The sequence below is a fragment of the Chiroxiphia lanceolata genome, chromosome 2 (assembly GCF_009829145.1).
Source record: "Chiroxiphia lanceolata isolate bChiLan1 chromosome 2, bChiLan1.pri, whole genome shotgun sequence".
Taxonomy (NCBI): Eukaryota; Metazoa; Chordata; class Aves; order Passeriformes; family Pipridae; genus Chiroxiphia; species Chiroxiphia lanceolata.
The window spans coordinates 85,255,132-85,280,433 of record NC_045638.1 but is presented as its reverse complement, the minus strand read 5'-3'; the positions used below and the strand labels follow the sequence as shown (position 1 = coordinate 85,280,433).

Here is a 25,302-nt window from a genome sequence, read left to right as displayed (position 1 = left end):
GACACAGCACAGACTACATCCAGGTGGCTAAAACCTCTGCCTCCTAAATCAAGGTGGCTCTGTCCACCCCATCTGGTGGGATAGTCCTGGCCCTGTACTTTCACATAAACTATGCCTAGGTCAGGGAGGCAGAGCTGCCACAGGTCAAAACCAAACCACACTCCAATAGCTGTGGCCAACCATGCTGCTGAAGTTTTCCCAGGAGTTGTAACAATTTCATTGTGTTCAATGAAGTAGTCAGACTTCAGTGGAAGTTTGGTCAGGGCATATTTTAATGAATTTAGTTCTATGTAAAATCTGAGAAATACTGTTGGCTTCTAGTCTGAGTGAGAGCTTTTTATTTTGCTGGCTCTCAGCTTTAAAAGACAAATCCCACAGTGATATGTCATTGTCATTATGACATTTCCATAAATAATAGGGTAACTTCTTATGGTGACTGAAGGAGTATTATTGCTTTCAAGATTCTAAAGTACTGCATTTCTTCCTTTATTTTCTGGAGGTTTTTTTCCTCTATAGTTTATAAGTAGGAGTTGATTTCTGAACTTGTTAGGTCAAACCCCACAAAGACTTTTTTCAGTGCTTTTTTAGCAGTGTTTTTACCTGTGTCTGACTTCACTGCTGAGAGGATGGTGTGATACTTGTATCAGTAAGACCTGGGCTTTTGATCAGTTTGTGGGCAAGCAGTGGAAGTGCTTATTAGGAACTGCATTCAAACCAAAAATTAATATTTCTGAGGCTACTGAACATTCACTGAAGGACTAACTTGTAGTTTCAGGTATATTTCACTTCATAATTACTTGGACTAATACTTCGGGCCTTTTTTCTTAAATTCAAAGTTGGTGCATTAATTAAAGCAAGAAAGAGCACAAAATGCAAACCTCTTGAGTCTTCCAAACAAATTGCAACTATAAAATTCTGTTTCTGTCACTTCCTTGTTGGAGAGACTTCCCACTTTTGTGCTTTGGAGTAACTAATTTCATAATTTCAGACCTAAAAATCTTTCCTTTACTTGCCAGAAAGTGTGCAACATAATCAATGGCATATTTTATTGTTCCAAAGGAAATAACTTTACAGCAGATAATGGCACATTTGGACTCCATTCGAAAAGATATGGTCATCCTGGAGAAAAGTGAATTTGCAAACTTGAGAGCAGAGAATGAGGTACTAATATATATTTTTCATTAAGCAGTTTAATTCCAATATATGTTGGGGCTTACATGTTGTACATTTTTGTGGAACAAAGTATGAATGTAAAAATAATTCTAGATACTTCCATCAGAGTTGAAAAGTTTATAGATTACAACTTCTGAGATCACATAAAAATATATTTCACATAAGACTTGCTCAGGTTTTCTGTAAAGAAAAAAATCTACAGATCTTACAATCATCTTCTGTAATTTTATTTAAAGGTAATTCTGGTAGTTTGTGGCCATGAAACATATACTGCAGGGAGAGGAGTCAGCCGTTTCTTTGCAACAATTTAATTAAGCTGGTAATTGAGATACGTTTTGCTTTTACTTGATGGCATTTTGGTATTTTTCTGCTGTCTTTAGTCTCTGAATAACAAGATCATCATTTTTAGAAAATAATCTCTTTATTTTGAGCAAAATTGCCAGCAGATGATATGTGGCTGTACAATTGAACGCCTTATTGAGGATATTTAATCAAGAAAAAATTGCCCCATTGGGAGAAAAATTAGGGAAGAATAATTGCATGCATGCAGTGGTAACACTTACATGACTGATTAATTTGGTTAGCAGCTTCCTGAATTTGTAAAATCTTTCTTTTTTTCTCTCCTCTGCACTTAGAAAATGAAAATTGAATTAGATCAAGTTAAACAGCAGCTAATGGTAAGTAAATAGCAAGTACCTACATGCCCCTATTAGGGAAAGTAAATAGTTATTTTCATAATCTTTATTTTTTTAAAGAATGAAACTGGTAAAATCCGAGCTGACAGCAAGCTAGACATAAACCTGGAGAGGAGCAGGGTGACAGATATGGTAAGCTGGTCTGTGAAGATGCCCTTATCAGTTCTGTGTCGTGTTTCTGTTACTACAGTTATAATTTACCTTTCATCCACAGTTTACAGATCAGGAGAGGAAACTGATGGAAGCAACTACAGAGTTTCATAAAAAAGTAAGTGTTGAGTAAAGCTGATTTATAGTCAGCAGGATACAGTTACACACTGCATTTTATGTACAAACTTTCGTGGAAGTTAGTAGGTTTTTGGATGTGGTTAAAGAAGAGGCTGGGCTGTATCACTCCCAGCTGTTGCAGATGTTTTTTGCCTTAGAGATGAACACCAGTCAGCAGAGGGAGGCATGCAAGCCTTTTCCCTCACTTCCCAAGTACCTTGTTGCTGGCTGTTACAAGTGGGATGTGTGCTGAAATGCTGCCCTTCCCAGTATTAACTGATGAGCTGTACCAGAGGGATGGTCCAGGTGCCTGCAGCCAAGCATTTCAAGGGCTGGAAGTCCTCAAAACCTGCTAGATGGCACCAAAGTCTAAGAGGCTGAAGAGGGACTTGGCCCATCTTCAGCATCTCCTTCCTTTTTGGGATATGGCTTGTGAATGCTTAAACCTTTGTTTTTCAAAAATGTTGGAATAATGTTCTGTGTGCTGTAGAAGGTCTCCTTTAGGATGCACTGGCATATCAGACAAAAGTCTATATCGTGAGGGTGGTGAGGCACTGGCAGAGGTTGCCCAGAGAGGTTGTGGACTCCCCATCCCTGGAGGTATTCAAGGCCAGGCTGGATGGGGCTCTGAGCAACCTGGTCCAGTAGAAAGTGTCCCTGCCCATGGCAGGGGAGTTGGAACTAGATGGTCTTTAAGGCCCCTTCCAACCCAAATCATTCTGTGATTCTGTGATCATCAGAGTTTTCTCTCTGTCACTTCAGTATTCTTCTTGGATTGTATTAAATGGTGTTCTGTGTCTTCTAAGGTCTCTTAGCAGTTAGTAATGTTTTACTTCAGTGATAGGCTGGAAATTAATTTCTTGTTGCTAGTAGCATAGTATTTTAGTGCAGCTTTGCAAAGCTGAAAGGGTTAAACACCATTGTCATTATATGCTATCTTTTAATGTTTCAGGATTCAAGTACCAATAGCGTTATCTCAGAAATCAGTAATAAAATTGACACTGAAATAGCTTCCTTAAAAACACTCATGGAATCGAATAAACTTGATACGATACGTTATCTGGCAGGTACGTGACAGGCAAGGAGGTGAGTGCTGGCACTGTATCTTGGATGTAAAACATTTTATTCAGGAGTATATGCTGAAAGAAGTCAGTAGTAGGAGCAGACAGCTGGGATTGCAGGGGGAGATTTCCCCCCAGCTGGATAAAGTGTGACACAGAACTCAGAAGAGGTGGGAGCATGCCACACTAGGACTAGGATTGTGCCCAGAACTGGGATTAGGAGGAATACGGACATGATCTAAAAAAAAAAAATAAAAAAAAAAAAGCTTAAATACCTTATCCATCTGACAGTACCTCTGCTTGCTGCAGCAGTCACTGACATGGCAGAGTTGCTACAGAAGTTCTCCTGAGGTCATTTGGGTTACCCTGAAAGTTTGCTGTCATTCGGGACTGGTCTGAGAGTGACCAGTTCTGCTTCCCATTCAGTCTCCACAGACATACAGTTCAGTGTGACAGCACTTGTACTTTCCCCTGCCAAGCAGAACAAATCTCAGTCTGAATTGAGATTGTCTTCTCAATATATACATAAAACCAGTGAAGTTTTTACTGTGTTGGAGCTGGATAAAAAGAGAGTAATGCAGTATATTTGGAAGCGAGAATAAATTCAAAGGGAAATGTAATTAGCTTTATTCTAACACTAATTGAAACAGCAGCATAACAAATCCGAAAGACAACTTGTCAGGGGTGCTGCTGGGATATCCCAGTGTTGTGTCAGGTACCTGTATCGTCAGTTCACTGTCTTTGGTTCAGTGGCAAATCATTATAACCACATCTAATGCAAGACCTGGTACAGCATCCCCTGTAATACAGCTTCCAATAGTAAAAGTTCCTGTAGCCTGTGGTGCACTGAGTATCCAGTGTAGCTGTTCGGATGTGTCCCTGAAAACATGCTTCCTTAGGCTGCTGAATTCGGCCCCCATGTCACCACCACAGTGCTGCTGTGCAGGGTATGACATCTAAGGCAAGCCACTGTCTTCTCAAATTGCTCTGTCATGCCTGCAGCAATTCATGAAGTGTAAGGGGCTCTGCTCTAGTGTCGTTACCATTTTCTTCCATCTGTTTGCAGCTAATTTCCTGTATGTATAAAGTGATACACTTCAGCATTCAGCTAATTATTTCCTTTCTTTGGGTTTGTTTTCTTTAACAGCTTCAGTGTTCACTTGCCTGGCAATAGCACTGGGATTTTACAGGTTCTGGAAGTAGATCTGAATGGAATGACTGCATCTAATACAGACAGAGAAAAGGCCACCCAGGCCAAGAGTAGTTTGATGATCATGTTTGCACTGTAGATAACCTTGTTTCCTTTTTGTTTTTATATTCTTACTGTATAAGAAAAATGTTTTCTGAATATGTAACACTAAAGATCAAAATAATTGGGGGGAAGTAGCCAAATAGTAATTTTGTTGTCTCTTGTTCAGTAGTGTATTAATTTTAAAGTATTTCTTATTCTATACCACAAAGTGTTTCCTAATATTTTTTATAATTAAATTTGGTTTTCCAACATTCTCACTCTCAGCTCCTCCTAAAATGGAAATATTAAACATTTTATAGGACCTTGAAATGCGAATACAATTCTCAAATTAGTGTTCCCAGTATGGGGATACTAATACCAGATATATCTACTCTGATCCAAGTACATTAATCTTAAACATAGGTTCTGGATTTTTGTCTTCAGTCTGTTCCTCACTTTTCTGATGGATTGAAGCCTGGCCCTTTGGGGTTTTTATCTACATACATAAAAACGCACTCCAAGGCCTTTATTAAAGAACCCCTTTTTCTTGAAAACTAGTTTACATAAAGTTAAAATCTTATGTACAACTAAAATGTCTCCATAGATTTATTTTCTTTAGTATCTCTTTCAATGTCCATAACCCCAGAAGTCAGCAGAATGGGGGAACTTCTCTGTCTTTGTCTTTCCAAGGGGAAATGCCACTACTCTGAGCAACCATGCACAGCAGATCTGGGTCAGATAAGTACTCTTAATTTCCCCCTTTCAGGTAGTGCAGAGTATTTCTAATGAACCCAGACATATTTTCTGGGCATAGTAACATGGAAATACTCAGCATCTCAGTAGTGCCAGTGTGGTGGTGGTGGTGGTGGTCATCCTCCTCCCATCTCCACACTCCTTGGGATTGTTCTGTAACACACTGACTTTCCTAACCCATCTACCTTCTGCAAGGACTTGAAAACTTTTGTTGCAGAGATGCAACATAGCAGGTGGATGCCTTCAAAACTGAAGCAGTCACATCTCAAGTACAAATGCATACGCTTGGTTTGACTCTTGTAGTAAAATAATAATTTTTAAAGAAGTCCTTCTGGATTAACTTTGAAATAAGAATGGGCCCTTTATGGGCCAAGGACTATGTGGTAGTGAGTAGTGGCAATTTTTTTTATTGAGGTTTTATTCTGTTTACAGTTGAACTTGCTGGTATTCTGCTAATTCTTATATTCTATGCATTAAATTATTTATTATCTTCATTCAAGAAAATAAAATTAATTTCTTATATTTGCCGTCTGACTATCTGAGTGTTCCTACATTAACATTTAGCACCAGTGGTGAGGTAGGAAAGAGCTCATCTATTGCAGCTTCTCACCATCATCACCTCACACACCCTGAAGTGAGCTCTTGAGACTGAATTTCTGCTCTTTAGCTCTGATACAAGGCTTATGCTGTTAGTCAGTGTGCCTCTCCTTCAGTGTGCACAGAAAAACATTGATTTTTATTTTCCAGTACCTCTGAAATTCTCAGAGATTTGTTTTCTTTAGTACTTAAGGAGAGGACATATCAGGACTTGAGCACTAAAAAAAATAATCTCAAAATGAAACTTCCAAAGGGAAAATAACTTCACAATAGCACACAAATGAGAGAAAAAATTTTATAGGTGTAGTAATCAAATGTTTTCTAGGTATGGAGGAGAGGTCAGGGTTGCCATTTCTAATCACAACGTGCCCCATAAGCTAGTAAACTCTTCAGCCCTGAGCTAGAGGCCTGCTGCTGCAGTTCATCTGGCACCTCACAAAGGAGTCACTTCCTGGCTTCTTTAGGAATGACTTGAAGATGAAAATCAAGGTGCCTGGTACCTGTCTGCAGCTGAGAAGTAATTCTCCTGGAGACTGTGTTCTGCTTCCACACTGAAGGTCCTACCTGAATATTCTAGGAGGTGATGTGCACTTTTTCCTTTCTAAGGTCACAGTACAAAATAGATCAGGAGACAGAGGTACTTCTCTCCGAACTATGAGGGCCTATGACATTGCTGCTGTTAACTCTTGAAATGTCAATTTATAATTTGCAAAGCTGTTGCTAAACTACATTTTCTGCTGCCGCACCAGAGAACTGGAGAACTAAAGCCATAGTTCACTGAAAGGCAGAGGGCCACAACTCATCTGTGCAGCTGGGCCATGCAAACTTTGCATTGTCTGGAATATTGCCTTTCTACCTTTGCAGTCTCCTGCCCCTCCTTGGAGGGTCGTTCCTCAGCGTAGCCTCACAAACACTCCTCCTGGGCTGCAGGCTGGCTGCTTCTTTATTTTCTTTTTGTCTTTGCAAGACTTGGCGATTGTCTCAGCTTCCTGAAACAAAGGATATTTCAGCCATTAAACAGCAATCACTGGAAGGATTTAAAATCTATGGCTGTGAGTAACCTCAGAACACTGTGTTCAAACTGAAGCTGGGGGCAGAGCATAGTCCCAGGGCATGGGATGGCAGCACAGCAGTGTAAGTGGAAGGCCCCTTGGCTGTAGCAGTCACTCAGAGCAGTTCTTGAAAATAAACCTGCCTTGGTAGTTGTCTCCAGTCCTAGCCAGTAAATCCAAAGCTCAGCTAGACTTTTTCAGACTGTTGTGGATAAAAACAACTACAGCCACTCTTCCACCCTAGGAATGGGGCACTCTGTGCCATAGTTGTTCTACATTTTTAAACCTGCCAGGGAAGTACAATGAATCATGTCTTAAAGCAAGCTGTTGTTAGCCCGGGGTCAGATGATAACAACAGAAGGACTAAAATTCTTGGGATGAAAATTCCTGTCCTTTTTCGTGAACCCTAATAATCTGCTTAAAAAGCTGTTTTCTATGACTCACTCCGTCTGGACTAGTGAATATTGAAATACAGTGGTTACACTGCAGAGCTGCCCACAGAGGAACGAATATGGCTCCATCTCACAAGAGCAGATGTTGGGCTGCTTAGAACATTCCTCCAGGATGGGTATTCTTCACTCCTCTAAGCAGACGAAGGACTTAAATCTGCGTTGCCCGTGTTGCCAGTGATGAGTCCTTGCCTGACTTTTATCCTGGATATAGCAGAGCCATGCAAACAGTTACATAGACAAGGCAGTGCAATGGCCAGGGAAGTTAAGCAGAGCTCCAAGAACAGCCCTGCCACGTGCCTTTTCCACCGGCATCTTTTCCTAAGAACCAACAGTGTTACTGCACACCAGTCCCCACACCCATAGGAGAAGGAATTTAGGTGCTTCATCCAAAGCTGACAACTTGACTGGATGATAAAAACCTAACAAACGGGATTTTGATTGTCACATCAATTTTTGACAGTTATATTGGGCAGCAAAAGGTCTGAAATGCCAGCTCACCTGTCCCCAAAAATTAGCATGTGAACTTCTGATCTATCCTCAAGATTTCATTGTTTGAAAAGCTACAGGTTTTCTGTCTTTGCCTGCTAAGCCAACCAATAATTCATATCTGTGTGTATATTCTTTGCTGTGAGAGGGCTGGATAATTGGGATGATAGCAGATGGCATACAAGAACACTCTCTGCAATCAGCCACTGCACACATCAATAAAGTCCTGTACTACAGTCCTCCGTCAACTCACTTCCCAGTCTGGTGTAAAAGAGAGAAAAGCAAACCTGTTTTGAAGGAGTTTTGAAGCAAAAGAAATATCCTAAAGTATAAGCTGCAATTGCTACAAAACCTGCCAGCCAGGGGCTGGAGGCTGACACAGCAGGTTGACACCTAATGTGAGTAGCCAAAAAGCTGACCTGGTTAGAAGGGGAAAATTACCAGGAAAAAAAACACCAGCTGAAAAATGCTGACAAAGAAAATATCTGCCAGCTAGGGAATTGTGAGGCTGAGAACCAGAAGCATCCTTGAAAAGTGCAGCTGGCCTCTTTGAAGTACAGCTGCGGTACCTAGAATTCAGAGCCATACCAAGATACCACCAATAAGTGCAAAAACAAGACACTGTAGGAGCAATTGACTGAAAAGGTGGAAAATACTCTGGGAAATAAAAAATGGTCTGAAATAATAGAAAACTCATCATCTACTGGCTATACAAGCTATGCAGGTGAAAAGTAAAAAATTAGAAATGGAAACATCAGCATCTATTGGCGGCTTACAGTGGTGGTGTCCTCAAAATGGAGCCTCTCTGTCTGAGAACTTCCTGTGACGCACGTACTTTTCCTTTCCTAAACAGATTGAATTCTCTGCACAAACTTTCTATGAGATCCTGGACTCTCAATCAGGATGTCTGGCTGATTCCAGACTCTGTGACATAGATCATTTTTGTAGTGAGACTGTTATTTTCTTTGTCCCCCTTTGGGGATCCATGGATATGATCTCTCAACTCACAGGCTGGGTAACCCTCTAGGTCATGACACCTCTCCTGAGGCAGCAGGCCAGTCTCAGGTACCAGGTACCAGCCAAGAGGAACTGCCAGTCACTGTATATGCATGTGGAAGTACTCAGGGATCAGTACACTTCTTTTACTATTATGCAGAATATTATTGGTGCTTCTCTGCCAGGGTACAAAGAGAAACTGATATCCTTTCACAGCAGAGATACTGTTAGGACAGACAAAGGCTCCTGCTCACTTCCATGTCCTAAGCTAAAAGCTGCTAGCACATTTTTCTCTAGTATTTCCTAGCACCGTGCCTGGGAATCTTAGAAGGAAAAACATGCACAAGCTACAGGCAGTAGCTTCTGTCCCACACACTGGGGGAGTGTGGCACTCACCATGGGGACAGCAGGGGGGATGCAGGTTTTCTCCAGGCTCTCCCTAAGGTGGCTTATCTCAGCACGGTGGTCATCCAGCTGGCTCTCCAGCTTCTCCCGCCTGACTCGCTCATACTCCAGCTGGGCCTCCAGCTCCCTCACAGCCCTGTCAAAAGCAAAGGAGACAAGCAGAGCATGAACTACATCCAAACCTGCCCTGGCCACTCCACGTGGTACTGTGCTTTTGCCAGGGAGCAGGTTAGTCACGCAGAAAGCAGTGCAGTACTCTTCACACCAGCTGTGCTCCCGGCTCCAGATCCTTTGTAACAACTCTACAAACAGCTCCGCTGCCAGCTGTGCTCAGCGCAATTTGACCACGAGATGGAGACATCTGCCCACACACCGAGCCTGGGGCTCGTACAACCTGTGACCGGGTCCATCTCCAGCTGTGGGAGAGGAAGAAGTGCCCAAGGAGCAGCTAAGTTATTACGAAATAGAGAAAAAGCATAAGGCTGGGATTCTGGAAGGGTCGGGGGCAGCTTTTTCGTTTACATCTGATGCTGCTACATCCTTCCTACTGATTGGCTTAGGCACGAATGAGGAACACTCAAATAACAGCTTGCATGACCCTTACTCAAGGGAAACTGATGCACTGGTTTATACACAATTGCACAAGATCTCACTGGTCACATCCACAACAGCTCCTAATTACTTGAGATTCCGCAAACTGTTTAGCTGAGACATGATTCACATATATTCTAACAGCAATTGACCTCAGCAACTGAGTCATCTGGAATTGAGCTGGCTCTTTTCTAAATCAGGATGAAACAGCACAACTACAAAGATGGAAGATCGGTAAAAGGAAAAGGGAGACATCTGTCCTATGGATTCAAACAGCATGGCAAAAAAGCTCTCATCAAGAGCTAAGGCATTTCCTGGAGTGAAGAATTCCTGACTCATGGGCCCAAACCAGCCTCAAAGACACTGCAAGAGTGGCCTGTGCTCAGTGTTCAGGGGACAGCCAACTTCTTGCACACTTCAAATTAAAGAGCCACAGCTCAAAAACTCTGTGGCACACACATGGTGGCAATTTTTTCCATGCAATGCAGCCTGGTTAAAGCACTGTGCAGTGGTTCACACAAGGCCTCTTACAGCCAGAAAACATGGACCAGAGCAGAAATCTTCAAAATCTGTTACAGTGGCCTTCCCAAGTAGCAACTCCTGCTTTTAATCAAGCAAAATGGTGTTGTCATTAAATATTTTTAAGTAATAGGTTTTCTGGCCTATGTTACAAGCATCTTGGTGTTTACCCACAGATAGGTACCCTGAGAAGGGTAGGTAGGTATGCTAAGAAGCACTATTTCCATTTGAAAAGGATAGTTTGGGGCTAGGTATGCTTTCCAGCCTCCACAGGTGAGAAAGACTCTTCAGAGCCTCACAGTTTTTCTAGTTTAGCCATCCATGCCCCAGAAAGCAATGACCCTTATAGAGCCTCATCAGAGCCCTCTAATAGGCACTGTTCTATCCAAAATGAACACTAATGTATGCCTTTAGTCAACAGTGACTTTTCCATCATTAAAAACAGATTTCTCCAACATAGGTATCAACACCTCAGCTAGTCACCCTCCTCCTTTGAAGCCAGGAGAGACACTCCTAGAAGTGATGAATCACACCTGAAATACATGTCTAATTATGCCCTGAAAGTGCCTACATCTCTCCAAGAAGTCTAAAAAGGAGCTCAAGGTCACTAACTCAGATGCAGGTATCTGTTAGCTATAGCAGACATATCAAGTTAACAAAGATGGACTTTCAGCCTGGGCTGAGTCAAAGGGTGACCTGGAACCAAAAGAAATCCTGTCCTCAGTTTCTTGGCTCAGATATGGCTGTAAAACAAACTACTTAATGGCAATCTGTGACACCTATTACCTGCTCCAGATCTACACAGACTGGTAAGTCTACTGCCTTCGTGATGGCAAACAAGCCCTCTGGACAAGTCTCCTCTCAGTAACCAAATAAAGACAGTGATTTGGGGTGGTCCAAACACATTACGGAGGTGGTTATCTACAGAGACTGAGATCTGTGAGTAGCCAAATCTTTGACAGGTAGAGGTGGAGACAGGCCTGTCTTTGGACGCTGCATTATTGTTTAAGCTCTAAATCTTTGATAGACAGAAGGACTTTTCTTTGAAATATAGACAGTCTGTCCATCAAATCACCTGACCAGTCTAACAGAACCCTTTGATTTAAAGGAGACACTGAGAATTAGACAGACATTATGAATAATGCTTCACGGGCAAGGGTAGGTTTGCTCATAGTTTGGGGGTTTTTCTGTGGTCTGGATACAAGCTAACGCTTTCCTGAGCATAGAAATATATTACCCTTGACACAGCAATGTAGCAGGTCACTGAATAATCTCTGCTGTAAATGCACTTCCATGCAAGCCATGGTAAGACTAATGCCTTTTTTCAGGTTTATTAAAATGCATACACATCTTTGGCATCCTCAGTGGAAACAAAACAGCCAGGACTTATCAGACCTACTGCACATACACTGTAGGAAAACCTGAAGGCCAAATAGATGATCTTGCCCAAGAAGTGTAGACCTATCAAGCACTTCTGTTGAGCTGGTGGTAGAAGTTTAGAAATGGTCAGACAAATTGCTGCAGACAGACTGGGCAAAGCAAATTTGAGTGTATGTCAGCCTTAAAAAAGGCTTTAAAATGGGCCCCACGAAGTTAAACATTAGGAGGGCAAAATGACCTTACTTCTCAGCTTTCCTTTCTTCTCTTTTCATCTTCCTCTCCTCTTCAGTTATCCCTCCCAGCTGTCTGTAGTTGCTGTAGGCAATTTCTAGAAGTTGCTGAAGTTCTTGAATCTTGTGATAGGCCCTTACTGTAAGACAGAGTTCTCCAGGTAGGTAAAATGCATGGACAAGGCAGTCATGATGGAATCCAATAGTCTGGAAAACAGTCTCACAAACAGAGCAGAAATCACACTGCTCAGCAAATACTGAGCTACAGCTGACACCCACACTGCAAAGAGATCTCAAAACCAAGTAGCAATCCAATATAGTTTCACCAACATGGATTAAAATGGTGTAACAATTATGTTCTGATTGCCCCCTGCTATGCTTTCTAATTTTCCACAATTTGTTTGAATGCTCAGTGGTACAGATATCCTGTCAACTATCACATCTTACAACAGAAAGGTCCCAGCAGTTAGCAGGAACTGTGAAACTATGACTATAATGTCTTTATATCAACTTTTTCAAACAAGGAATGATGGGAATACAGTGCTTACTCCGTGCATTCCTTTTCTCTGCTTTATCCAGGGTTAAATCTTCTTTGCTATCTGTACTCCCTTCCACACCATGTCTTTCAAAAAACTTTATGTTGTTTGCATCTAGTTCTTCATCACTAGAGTTACTGTCTCCAGTTCTTGGTATCAAAAGTTCCACAGCTGCCAGATGGGCACATCTGCACAGAGAACAGTTAAACCAACACTGAAATATGCCCATCATCCGGAAAAACACATGTGATAGAAACTCTCTGAAACTGTCCATGTTCCCACTTATCAGAGGGGTTTCAGGATTAAAGCAAGCACTGGTACTCACACTATGAGCAGCCATCTATCTGCTTTTTGTAATATTCTTATAGTGTGAGCTCTGCCTCAATGGAATCTTACGGCAATGACTCCTACATCAGAGGTATCTTTTTCCTTTGCAGGATTTCTTAATTGGATCTCATCAGAAACTGCATTATTTTTATTAATGCAAGAATCAGCTGGCCTCCACTACTTCTCAATTACTTTGTATGGCAAACTGTGACCAGACTTGCTCACAGCTCTCCTTTTTCAGATCAGCTGGTTTTCCTTTTTTTGTCTGAACTTGCTGAAAAGAAAATTAAAATAAAATAAGGAAAAAGTAAAACCTTTCAGAGCTACAATACAGCTTTGCTTATCACTCAGCTGGAATTCATGGGCCTGATCTGTTCTTTCTCCATCACTGAAAATCAGGATTAATTCCAACAAAGCTGACATGATATTGATATACAAATAGTAAGTAAATAAATGTCAGAGCTACAGGATATGTACTGCTACCTCTTAGCTACATCCTTTGGAGTCTCTCCAGCATCATTTGTAATGTCACAGTCAGCTCCCATTTCAATCAACCACTGTAAGCAATGGATATGCCCCTGTTCAGCAGCTAAAGGAAGGAAGGTGCACACAAGTCAGTTATGTACAACTGAAGGGTTTCAAACCTAAAATGTCCTCCTCTTGTCATTCTTTGACATGCCAGAGGTTGGGTTCTCTAAGACACCACAGGGGAGATACTATTTCAAGAGAAGCCTATGTGTCAAGATGCTCAAATCACACGGGTACACACAGTTTTGGGGAAGCGTGGTTTGGTGACTCTTTCTAGTTCCAGAAATGTACTGGCAGCTCTTCCTGGACATGAGTTAAACTAAACTTGCCCAGTTCCATGCGCTGAGCAAGAGACACACAAATCACTGTTGTCTCACACTCTCTTGCAGTAAGGCCTGTGTATCCTAGTTGGCAGCAAAGTGCTGTCACCTCTCCCTGGCTTTAGGCTCCCATGTACCAGACACAGCTGGCTGCCCAAGCTGTGGTGTGCAAAGCTGTCCCATGGAGGAGAGAAGTAGGGCTTTGTGCTGGAGCTATGGGCGCATCATTTCTTAGGGCAGACACTCAAGGCAACACTTCTCAGCAGCAGCCTCACACAAGCCCAGTCATATGATCTGGCATGGCCACTGCTCATACCAGGTGGTGCCAGGAACGATGTCTCACATATGGAAGATGATTTTTGGCAAGTCTAGTTGAAACTGTACACTATTTTTCTCAAGGAAGAGTAAATTCATTTCTTGACAGCACTCCCTTTTGGATATTTGTTATATTTGTTTTCTTACTGAGATAGGGAAATGAAATTACAATATCAGGATGTAAAGTCTGGGGATGAAACAATTGTAGGTTAGCACCATTCCAAGAAAAGAAAGTGGGAAAAAATGTAGAAAACATTTTAAAATCACTACATATCTTTTTTTAATGAGAACTTCAATTATGTTTTTTAAAATTCTATCATTGTATCTAGTAAAAAACAAATGTGGGAAATAGCAGTAAAAGCATATTACAGAAATGCCTCCCTGTTTCTTTCCTCTCCCATTTTTCTCTTTCAGACATTATTATGAAACCCCAAACACAAGATGACTATTTTTTCTGTAGTGCTAGCACTCCACTACATGTCAAGGTGTTGGATACCCGAAATTTACCTTCCTTCGCAGCACCCTACCAAATGACTTTGTTGTGATTTTTATAAAACATCCCCATTTTGTTGTGATTTTTACAAAACATCCCCCCAGTACTGCTATGTTCAGTAAATAAAGGCCCAGGCCACAATACAGACCATTCTTATACCTGATCAGGCAGACGTTTCTAAACCCCACATTTTGCCTGATTAAAAAAAAAAAAGCTAAACAAACAACCCTACTATTTAGTTTTCCTTTTAGATGTTGATACCTCTCTATTATAAACTCTTTTTTCTTGACTTCAGCTTGGTGATTTTGTCTTTAAAGTGACACCTATACACAAATACATCACAAAATATGTTTTTTGGGGTTGCACTTCTGAGCCCTCACAAATGAGATGCTGTTTTTCATGAAGTTTATCTGATGAGCAGCCACTTGAAAAACAAAGTAAACACGTCAGCAACAAACAGTAACAAGCTGAAACACAGATCGTAATTACTGACCTTTGTGCATGAGAGTGTATCCCTTATCATCCCGCTCATTGATATTGATTACTCCACTTCTCACTAATCTTCTAAGCACTAACAAGTCCCCTTTGAAAGCAGCGTCATGAGCTGGGAAAGCTAAAACTGAAAATGAAATGCACATGTTTCCAAACAGGTGCCAGTAATTCTACTAAAAGTGTTGGTATTTGTCTCGCACAGCTGGCCTCTCTCATAGCAACTTATGTATGGATGCTTTGTATTTAAGGAGGCCAGTGCACCTTAATTGGCAAAATGCAGCTGTGTAACTAGCAGTGTTCACCACAGACTTGACTAAACATGTCTTGGTTATGACTACAGGCATCTCACACAGTTAGGAAATTAATTTCATAGACCTGAAGTAACAAGTATAGCTTTGTTTTACGATTGAGACTCTACTACTGGTGGTAACTGGAGTAATTTGCATGTTTTGAATTCCAAATATATAAACTATTGTCCTTCTCATACTCATACAGACAATTTGATTTTTCTAATTATATTTTATAGACAGGGACTACAGACAATATACTTTTATGCATAATGAAAAAAGACTAGCAGATAAGGACAGTAAGTTCCCAGAAGTAGAGAGGTGAAGGTGCAGTTGTCATATCCATGTTCTGCTGAGGGTTCTCCTTAGAGACCTTGCCATATTTGCATCCTTTGGCTGTTCTGACTACCACAGTATTGCTAGTTAGCAAATAACCTTCATTTCAGTGGTACATTTTCAGGCTAAGTTGCTATTCAATGCAAGTAAGAGATTCTGTGCAGACAGATCTGCAAACTAATGAAAATTATACAGGTTTTTCTGGATCTTTGCTGGAGTCTAAAAAGAACGTGGGCAACTTGGTATTCACAGTGCAACACAGCGTGATCACGGATAAACCTAAGACATTTATAAAATCATACTGAGTATCCCAGCCTTTAGCTATCAGTAAATGTAGTAAGCATTAAAAAGAAGTTCTTCCTTATACTGATAATTAAAATGTTATACGTCTGCTCACACAAGTTTTCAGAATCAAGCATTTCTACGGAATTATTTATAATGCCTATTTTAACTGTATCTTGATCCATACTCACCTTCCTGTGTCTCTGGATGCTCCCCCTCTTTTTCCATACCATCAATATATTGCAGGATATTATCTTTAAAGAACTGTTCAGCCAAGTCCCTTGGAGTCTCTCCTTGGTCATTCCTGGCTTTCAGCGTGTGTGTGACACTGGCCATTTTCCCAACCAAGAACTTAAAGCAATGCAAGTGTCCTTCCACTGCTGCCAGGTGGGCTACAGCACAAGGTGAAACAAAGTGTATTAGAGCAGAGCCCTGCTGCCCATGGAGAAAGCAGTGCTCTCGCCACTGGTTAGATCTGGATCATCCACCAGCATTTGAGCCATCCAGCACTGCACAACAAGTAAGAGCAGCCTCAGTTCCATTGGGCATGTTCAGCTCCTATCCAGGACAGAGATGAGCTCTATGCAAAGGAGGTAGAAGAAAGGTGTCAAGGCTAGGATCTGCAAAGGAGATTCCCTGGCAGAGCTGACTGTAGGAAACAAAACAACACTCCCATCAGACCACTGGGCACTAGCTAAGAGAGTGCATTGCTGGGGTCTCATCTTCCCCATGAACACAAATCTCAGTCTTCAGCAGCTGTCTGACCTCGCTGTCCTGGGATACCCATAATGGAGCAACAGCAAGCGGTGTCCTTGATGAGGTGTTAAGGCCATTTCTGCTTTAGGCCCACCTCTACTGTGCCACCACAAACAAGTTGCATCACACCCTCAGTCACCTCAACTACAAAAGGAGGACACTGACAAGCACTTTTTTGGGTGAAGTAGTCGAAGGTACATTCCTCACCTGACCTTCAGGTTATGAAGAGGTTTAGTTATTTATTACTACTAGAGTGCTGGGCCTATAAGAAAGTAAGATGTACCAAACACAAGCTGATTATTTTGAAATGAGTAATTATTCTCTAGTCCCATTAATGGGAAGAACTTGCCAAATAATGCTTGTTATGTGTTCTCCATGACAATGCTCTGTAAAAGCTGGCTAATGTTCTAGAGGCCAAAGGATTGGTTTGCCTCCAGGTAAGAATCCCACTATCTTCACAGTCAATAAAAAATGTACCCAGGATCTAGAAAAACCATGTCACTTCATTTGGGGCACACACAATTCTCTACAGCAAACCATTCACAGCTTCTCAGAGCGTAATTGCTCTAAAAGGTGATGGATATTGGTTTTACAGCAAGATGACAATACTTTGGTACAGATGATTGCTCAAAATCTGAGCTTTATTGAAATCAGAGCCATTTTTCCCATTGTCTGAATTTTATTCAGTGAGTGAGTTACTCAGGGAGAAGGGAAAAGAAGAGGTACCGTGCTAAAGGTAAGTACTGATTAATAGTCAGCTACTGAAAAACTGACTCAACCCTTATGAATCCATTTTCAGATACCTAAAATCTCCAGGATAAAACTTCACCTCTTGGAATTAAACTTTTTTATCAGATGTTTGTCCTGTGCAGAAAGCAATCAAAAAAGTTCAACATTTTCTGCAAAGATGGCAAGGGGAAAATAGATTAAAGAGCTGTGCTCTGTTCAAGTCTTTTTGCACAGTTTCAGTGGAATGCTGTGGAATACACATAAAGGAACTTTTCATAGGTGGCTTAACCTACGTGTGTCTTAGTAGCCAGTACCCAACATGTAACTGTGCCATCCCATCCTCAGTCATGCTGAGCACCTGCAGTTGAGACTAAAGTCAAAGGGTACTGTGATATTAACACAGTAACATCAAAACATGCAGCTTAGTGCCAAGAACTTTGAAAAACGTTGTCTCAGGCATCACAAATAGGCAGTGGTTAGTTGGTGTTGGTATCGCAACTTCTCTGTGTTTTATCTTGCCTTTCATTAAGTGAGGCTAATGCTACTCATCCTTCTCAAAGCCACAAGTGAAAAAAGAGTGTGAAAAATATTTATAATAGGTCTGACTAGTGAGCAATAAAAGAAGTATGGATATGGCCCAAAATTAATACAGAGAGAAAACGAAATGTTGAATTAATAATCACAGCCCATTCTGTACATTGAATGAGCCACAAGATTTTTTTCTCCCAAAAAATTAGCATGCAAATTAGCAAAGGCAATAAGACCCTCTTCTCTAACACACACAATGCAAAAAGTGCAGCCAGTTTTTAAGTTTTAGATGTCTAGCACTGCAACCTCAGAAAATTTCTTTCAGTATTCTCTTAGGAAACATTATAGCACTGTTCAGCTAATCTTGAAGCTGAAGCATGCAAAGATAATCTAAGTTCACTTCGCTGTTATACAAGCTGAGGCAAAGTTGTTCTGTACAGTGTATCACTTCTACTAATCTTTTACCAGCCATGTTCCAAAGCTTTTCCTTTCCTTTGGATAACAATATGATCAAATGAAACAGAACAAAGGCTGGAAGATCAAGCTTCTGTAGGATGTCAAAATACAACATAACCAATTCTCTACTAACCAGTATATACAGAGCATTGAAGTAGAACTGGGCTGGCATCTGCTGTATCTCCACAGAAGTCTGTTATGGGAGAAGTGTTCCCAAACGCAAATAAAGCTGCCTTCTACACTGCCACCAGGGTGCCTAACATCATGACTCCTTCCTGCTAATGCACCAGATCTCCTGCTGAGATGCAGGAGCCTCATATCTTCTAAGGAGACCTAGGTTTGCAAAACAGAACATAGCTCTCCGCTTCCTAGGTAAGTAGCTCTTAATAGAGGGTAAAGGATTTTAAGAAGGGATTTAAAACAAGAACTCCATACGAGTTATAGAGAAAAGAAATATGGTCTTTGCAACAAATAATATGACAAACCATAAGAAGGAAAATGCTAAAAGGGAAAGGATGCAATGAGAACCCGAGACAGGAACAATACCATTCAGCTTACAGAGGATATTGAGGCAGTGGCATGGTAGGCAGAGGGACACTGGAGAAACTATGAAGAGCAAGGAATAAACACTGCCCATTTTTTTATGCCAAAATGAATACACTCATGATTATGAAAAGAGAACATACTACAGACAATACAGAAAGATCAGTATTCCAGAAATCAAGATGAACGAACACACCACAACCTGATCACAGTGGCACAGCCATTAAAGCCTGGCACAAATTCAAAAACTAGCACTTAGAAGCTGAAACTGCCTCCTGCTGCACCCACCCATCTCCTGTGACCTCCACTGGCACACCTGCTCTATCATGCACATAGGAGATGCTGCACTACACAGTGCTCTTAATCAGGCTCATTCTGCTCCCTACTCCAGCACCCATGAGCTCTGATCCTTGCCAGCAGCAGCAAGAGGTGAATGGGATACTGTCAACAACAGAACTATACTTTGGATTTAATAAATCATGAGAAAAATGGACTATCTATGCTAACTGCATGGAATCAAATATTGCTGCTGTGCATTACTTGAAATTTGCTCAATTATCACAAAACACAACAACTGCAAACCAAAGGCTTAAAACCGTATGATTTATCTTGATATACCTGGAAGGTTTCCACTGTTATCCACATCATCAATACATGCTCCCCATCGAACAAGAAGCTGCAAACACCCCAAACGACCATGAAAAGCAGCATAATGAACAGGTTTCCAGTCATTCCTGTCTGAAACATTTACGTTCTAAAATGAAAGCAGCAGGTTAATTCATTCACTTCTGAATTTTAGAGACAAGAGAAATTTTATATATAGTAATCGGCTGTGCATTGTGTTATATTATTTAAATCAAATCAAATAATATTTTTCGAAGTTCATGCCATATATGCAGTTCCCATTCCAAGACTTTTCACACTTTTACTTAATACACTTATAAAGGGTGCATTTTTAGACACATTTCAGTATCATTGGTCATTACTCTGTAAATATGCAACTGGATTTTTTCTTTTTTTTTTTTTAAGTTTATGTTTCCTTTACTATAGAAGATTTGTACAACTGCACAAAATGACCACCACCCCAGCACCTGATCTTCATTTAACGACATCCTCAGTGGAATGTGATTTACTTACATTATTGATTCTCTCTAGATTTTTGAATCATTTTCCTAAATGTATATTACAATTTAAAAAATGGAAATTTACCCTAAAAATAAATTCACCAACAGTAATTAATCTACAATCTTAAATCTCAGTTTAAGCTAGGGAAAGTTTTGTTTGGGAAAAGCTGCCTCCCTGTCTCTGCACTAGGGCACTGTAGGTAGAAGTGTCTCACCGCTCCACTTCTCAGTATGGTCTGCAAGGTGTAGGACTGCCCGTGGGCTGCAGCCAAGTGTGCCGGCGTGCACCCACGGTCATCCTGAGCTTCTGTGTTTGCTCCATTTATTAATAAAGCCTAAAAGAAATGCAAAGCAGAAGTTCACAAGCTGAAAAAGCAAACACCGCCTAGACGAACAGGTTACGATGATCAGCAGGATAACTCTGGGTTGACCTCAAGGTCCTGGCAGTGCACAAAATAATCTGTTTCTACAGACAGTGCAAACGAGTGCACTGGTTTTAAAATGAGTGACTTCATCCCAGATGCCAAGACACCAAGATGAGCTACTCATAGTTCCCTTAGGAGCTTCTTCAACTGATCTTCATAATGAATTGGTCCAAAATTAAGGTCTGCCCTACATACTTTTGCTTGAGAGTGAATATTTACACATACCTGCATGCAGGCATCCTGCCCTCGGATGGCCGCAAGGTGAGCCGCTGTCCAGCCTCTGACAGTCACATGAGTTGTGTCAGCTCCGTGCCAGAGCAACCAGTGAAGGCACTGCTCAACCAAAACCAAAGTAGCTTTTATTTAGCTGTTCATACCATGTCTCTGAGGCACATTTTAACTAGAATTTATCTGTCGATGTTACATTTCAAAACAGTACTGGAATACTTCACTATGGAAATGAGAACCCAGAGCATGCCTTAGCCAGATATTTGGGCATTAGAAACTTACAGGTAAGTTATACTTTCCAGGTTTCACCCAAGGGTACAAAATGTGCAAATAACCTACTAAATCAGAGTCTAGCATTGATTATATAGTATGGGTTCTTAATTTTACTCGTTCAGATTTAAAATGTAATCTGTGAGAATATTCATGTGGCGTGAGGTAAAAGCATTGGAAAAAACAATGCAAACGTCCTCACATGAATTCCAGCTAAAATTGCTCGTAGGCAAAATACCATGAACTAAATTCAAAACCTCATTTAATTTATTAGGCTCCTTAGGTCTATGTAATCCCATCTCTCTTCTCACTCTTCCATGGCCTAGTTTTGTTTTATTCACTTCTTCCAGCAGATACTATTGCTTGCAATGGAAAGCTTTATGGACTATCCAGAGACAGCTAGAGGGACACTTAAAACTTTTTATTATATATTATTATAATTTATTATCTTGTTTCAGGCCATACTTCAGCTCTGGTTCCTCCACTATTTCTACCAAGGAGCTTAGAAACAAATAGATGACAGATAATTGAAAAAAGTCAAATATATCAGTTGCAAAGTAGAAGAGTCAAATGAAAAATGACAGAATTTACAGAGGCAGAAAAGGGTGGATAAGCAATCCAGTTTTGGGGTTGACAAAATGATGATTAGCATTTTCTTGACAGTTTCTCCACATGGAAAAAGTAGCACTGCACTTATTATTTCTTGAGTTTAGCAAGAACTTTACATGCTTTTCTTCAGGACATGAATGGCCTTGTTGCTTCAAGGTTAGATTGCTATGAAGACTGAACAAGAAGGCTACAAGAAGAAAAGCAGTGTTGTGTTGAATACAGCAGTTCAACCTTCCTGGAAGTTCAAAACATTCATGCAAGCACCTGCTGATTTCTTCATCATTATTCAACATTTTGATTTATTAAAATAAAATATATTAAGACTACTTCTACAGAGAATGAGGCATGGGACATTGGTAAACAGAATGAACATGTTTTCACATCACTTTTTATCTGTTTCAATCACCTTCAGAACATTTTACACATTCTGTAGGATTTTCCAGGTCTCTCAAGAGAAGAGGAAAACACAACAGGGACAAAAGGAGGTCATGAGTCTGGAAGGGAGGCCATAAGGCACATTTTGATGAGTAAGAAAATCAACGATTTAGTAAAATCTGACAAAGTTGATTAGGTGAAATGCCTGGGGCTTCAGAAAAAAAAAGAAAATAAAATCTAAAATGCTGTACTTCTGCTCTAGGTGAATATATCTAATGAGAAAAGCAGCCAGAGATTATTGATTCAGTTTGACTCAAGATAGCAATGTTGTGTTCAGCCTCTCCCAAAGAAGGAAATATGAACTTACAAAAACCTGGCTGTGACTAAACACCAATGTAATGTTTTACCTCCAGACTTCCGGAGTGGGCAGCACAGTGCAAGGGTGTGAATTTGTGGACTACATCCACCTCGTTAACACCAGCTCCACTTTTAATCATCAATGCAAGCTGTTCTACATCACCAGCTTTCACTGCTTCATGCACACTGGCATAATTTTGCTTCTTCTCGACAACTAGTGAGGAACAATAACAGGGCATTAGTCAGTTGCTTAAATCAGCAACATATAAGAGACAGATAAGTGATGAATCAAAGAAACATCCGAGTGATAGCTTCACAAAACCAGCTAAAATGTCCAGAGTAACATATGATTGAGATTCACATCAGTGGAACTCCTAAGTCACTGCTGTTTGTCAGGAACAAAACAATATGCCAAAACCTGAGATATGCATGGCCCTTCAGCCCCAGTAAAGGGCCCAGGAGTAAAACCCAGCAGAAAGATGACAAGAAGCACAGGAAGAGCAGGATGTGGAGATACTCCATGTTAGCAAGTGCCAGAGCAGGTTCACCCCAAAACTGTCTCTCTTCTTAAACTGTGGGTGGGCATCACAAACTCTTTCATTAATCACATTTACAAATATAACACCAGGAAGGCTTCTCACTTGGGCAAACGAGCTCTCAGCCATCACTTCCCAGGTGCTCCACATGTTGCTGCCAGTTGCCTAAGGACTTAGCACAGCATGGCATATCACACTGGAGGGCACCAGAGCCTTCACCAAGTGAGCATACCATGTAACTGCTCTTGACTGAGCTACACAGATCATCTTCAGGATAAACTGATGTCAAAATTAAAGGCAGTTCTTTATACAATATGTTAGTCATCCTGTGTTGCTCTCTTGATGGAATTACAGCATTGTTCTGTCACAGCTCACTTTTCAGCAGCCTGATATTTTGCTCCCACCAAAGTCAATATCATTTTCAGTGACCTCAGTGGCACAGAATGAAACTCTAAATGTAGAAGCAGTAGGGTAAAAAAAATATTCTGTCACCAGGCCATGGGATCAAATAACCTATGTCCTCCCTTCAGGCTTTTCCACTGATTAACTACATGACTGGAAACAATGGGAATTACATATCCAAATCCCCTGGCAACATCTTGATATCTTGACAAAACTTGTAAATAGAAATACGAGATGTAAGCAGATCTAATGGCTGAGGGGACTAGCTTCAGACAGCCAGGCATGAAAGGAACGTAAACCAATTAGTATTCACCTTCTACAGTAGTCATTATTCCAGTACCAAAATGTACTAACACTATTTGATTAGGTTTCACGCTGTTAGAAGTCCTGAAGAGGTGGGCTACTGTTTTGCAAGTCAAGCAAGCATAAAACTGTAGGTCTTAAGTTATTAAGTGTCTCAGCTTCTCCACCTGTGGAGAAGAAATGGTAGAAGTAGATTGTTACACAATTTGAGGCAAAAAATATTAAATAATATAAATGTGATATTGCATGAACATGTTTGTAATATATGTAAAAAAGCACTAAAAGCAGCCTGTGCAGTTTACCAGTGCCTATTTTCACATGCTCTGTGGAGTGATAGTAGTGCTCAGGCAGATTTGGGTTTGTAACAGAGAGGAAAGAATGGCTGAAGCTGTTTCAGTACTCCAGGCTGACAGGAACACACCCTGTGTGTGCTATAACACACCATCAATCTTGTGAGCGCGTGGAACTCCACTTCCACCTCCCCAGCTCCCCAGGCTGCATCACTGCTTCACTTAGAAACTGTGACTCCATCCTGCAAAATACTGTTTGAACAAAGAGCAGCAGCACAGAAACACAGAATAGGTTGGGCTGGAAGGGGCTTTGGGAGGTCATCTAGTTCATGTTTCTGAATAATATTTAAGAATGTTTTGTAGTTTGAGTTGTTTGGTTTGGGTTTTTTGTTGTTTGGTGGTTTGGGGTTTTTTTTAAGAAACAGTATCACCAGGATATAATTTTCCCATAAGTGAGAAATTTCTCATTATAACAAGTGAGGGTTACAGATTGCAGCCCAATTATACAACTTTAAATCACAGGCAGATCTGGCTGATTGCACTACTTGGTAAAGTACTAATGTGTTTAACACAATGTTACAGTGCAGCAACTTCAAGATCTTTTTTTTTCCCTTTTTTGATTTTGTCCAGAAGAAAGCAAACAAGGCCCACTAGCAGAAGAAATATTGTCTCCCCTCCCCCTCTGGAGACCTGCAGCTGCATGGAGACAGATGCCCAGGGTGGATGGCTGCATGGCTGCTTGACACAAGACAAAGGCAGCAGTCCTGGGTCTGAAGTGCAATAAACAGCTGTTAACATCAGTTCTGTAAAAAAATATACTGATTTTCAAAGTGAAGGGCAGGCTCCATAATTTTAGTGGAATTTCTATTAAAAAAAAAAAGTATCAAAGGTATCAAACACTGGACGTCCTAGGAGAAAACTTTGTGGAAAAATTTAACTAAGGATTTTGAAATCAGTACCTGCCCAAAATTCAATTAAAGAGATTAAGGGAAGAAGAATATGGCTCAGAACAGGAGGAAGACGCACTGTTAGGTGTTGCGACGTTCCTGTAACACACAAAGGCAATCCCGCACAGCTCGCCTTTGGCAGCAGCTCCAGGGCCGCGGGAGCTGCCAGCCCAGCCCAGCCCAGCCCAGCCCAGCCCGGCCCGGTCCGGCCCGGTCCGGCGAAGCCCGGGGGCAGGGCGGGCGAGTCCGGCCGGCCAGCGCCGCTCCCCGCCTTTCCCCGCCCGTCTGGCGGATATCGGAGCATCCACGGCAAAGGGGGTGTGTGTCTCGGCGGAGCCCCGTGCCACAGACCGGGGAGTGCCGGGGAACCCGAGCGGAGGGAGCGCGGCGCGGACGAGCCCGTCCCACCCCGAGCCACTCGGGGGCCGCCCCCTGCCGCCGGGCAAGGGAAGGGGGAAGGAGGAGGAGGAGGAGGAGGCGCGGGCAGATCAGTCTCACCAGCCGGAGCGGGGGCACAGCGGCCCCACGCAGCACAGAGGACCGGGAGCCAGTCCCTCCTCCTCCTCCTCCCCGTTGCTATGGGCACCGCGTGAGCTTCCCCCCGGCTCGCCCTTCCCTTT

General features: G+C 41.5%; 2 protein-coding genes across 12 annotated transcripts in view; one reads left to right on the top strand and one right to left on the bottom strand.

Moving 5' to 3' along the window:
* CCDC90B (coiled-coil domain containing 90B) overlaps positions 1-5,707 on the top strand; it is an 11,040-nt gene extending 5,333 nt beyond the window's left edge. For 3 of the 4 annotated variants that reach the window (XM_032678878.1, XM_032678881.1, XM_032678879.1), the window contains 6 exons: positions 1,060-1,161; positions 1,809-1,850; positions 1,929-2,000; positions 2,083-2,136; positions 3,088-3,202; positions 4,344-5,707. In XM_032678878.1, the coding sequence (XP_032534769.1) occupies positions 1,060-1,161; positions 1,809-1,850; positions 1,929-2,000; positions 2,083-2,136; positions 3,088-3,202; positions 4,344-4,399 (441 nt within the window). In that variant the 3' untranslated portion in view covers positions 4,400-5,707. Of the gene's footprint in view, positions 1-1,059; positions 1,162-1,808; positions 1,851-1,928; positions 2,001-2,082; positions 2,141-3,087; positions 3,203-4,343 lie in introns of all 4 variants that reach the window. The other variant, XR_004355213.1, reaches the window with a different exon arrangement.
* On the bottom strand, positions 3,796-25,302 carry ANKRD42 (ankyrin repeat domain 42). Of its 8 annotated transcripts, none has more exons than XM_032678873.1 (13): positions 25,181-25,302; positions 23,456-23,612; positions 22,255-22,418; positions 20,591-20,698; positions 20,156-20,275; positions 19,435-19,570; positions 15,996-16,196; positions 14,901-15,026; positions 13,235-13,340; positions 12,437-12,612; positions 11,902-12,028; positions 9,160-9,304; positions 3,796-6,766 (listed from the first exon to the last, which is right to left on the bottom strand). In XM_032678873.1, the coding sequence occupies exons 2-13, from the start codon at positions 23,469-23,471 to the stop codon at positions 6,671-6,673; spliced, it is 1,521 nt and encodes a 506-aa protein (XP_032534764.1). In that variant the 5' UTR covers positions 23,472-23,612; positions 25,181-25,302; the 3' UTR covers positions 3,796-6,670. The 8 variants fall into 8 exon arrangements, with proteins under 8 accessions (XP_032534764.1, XP_032534763.1, XP_032534765.1 ...); XM_032678872.1 differs by lacking the exon at positions 25,181-25,302 and adding an exon at positions 23,748-24,513; XM_032678874.1 differs by lacking the exon at positions 25,181-25,302 and adding an exon at positions 23,867-24,513.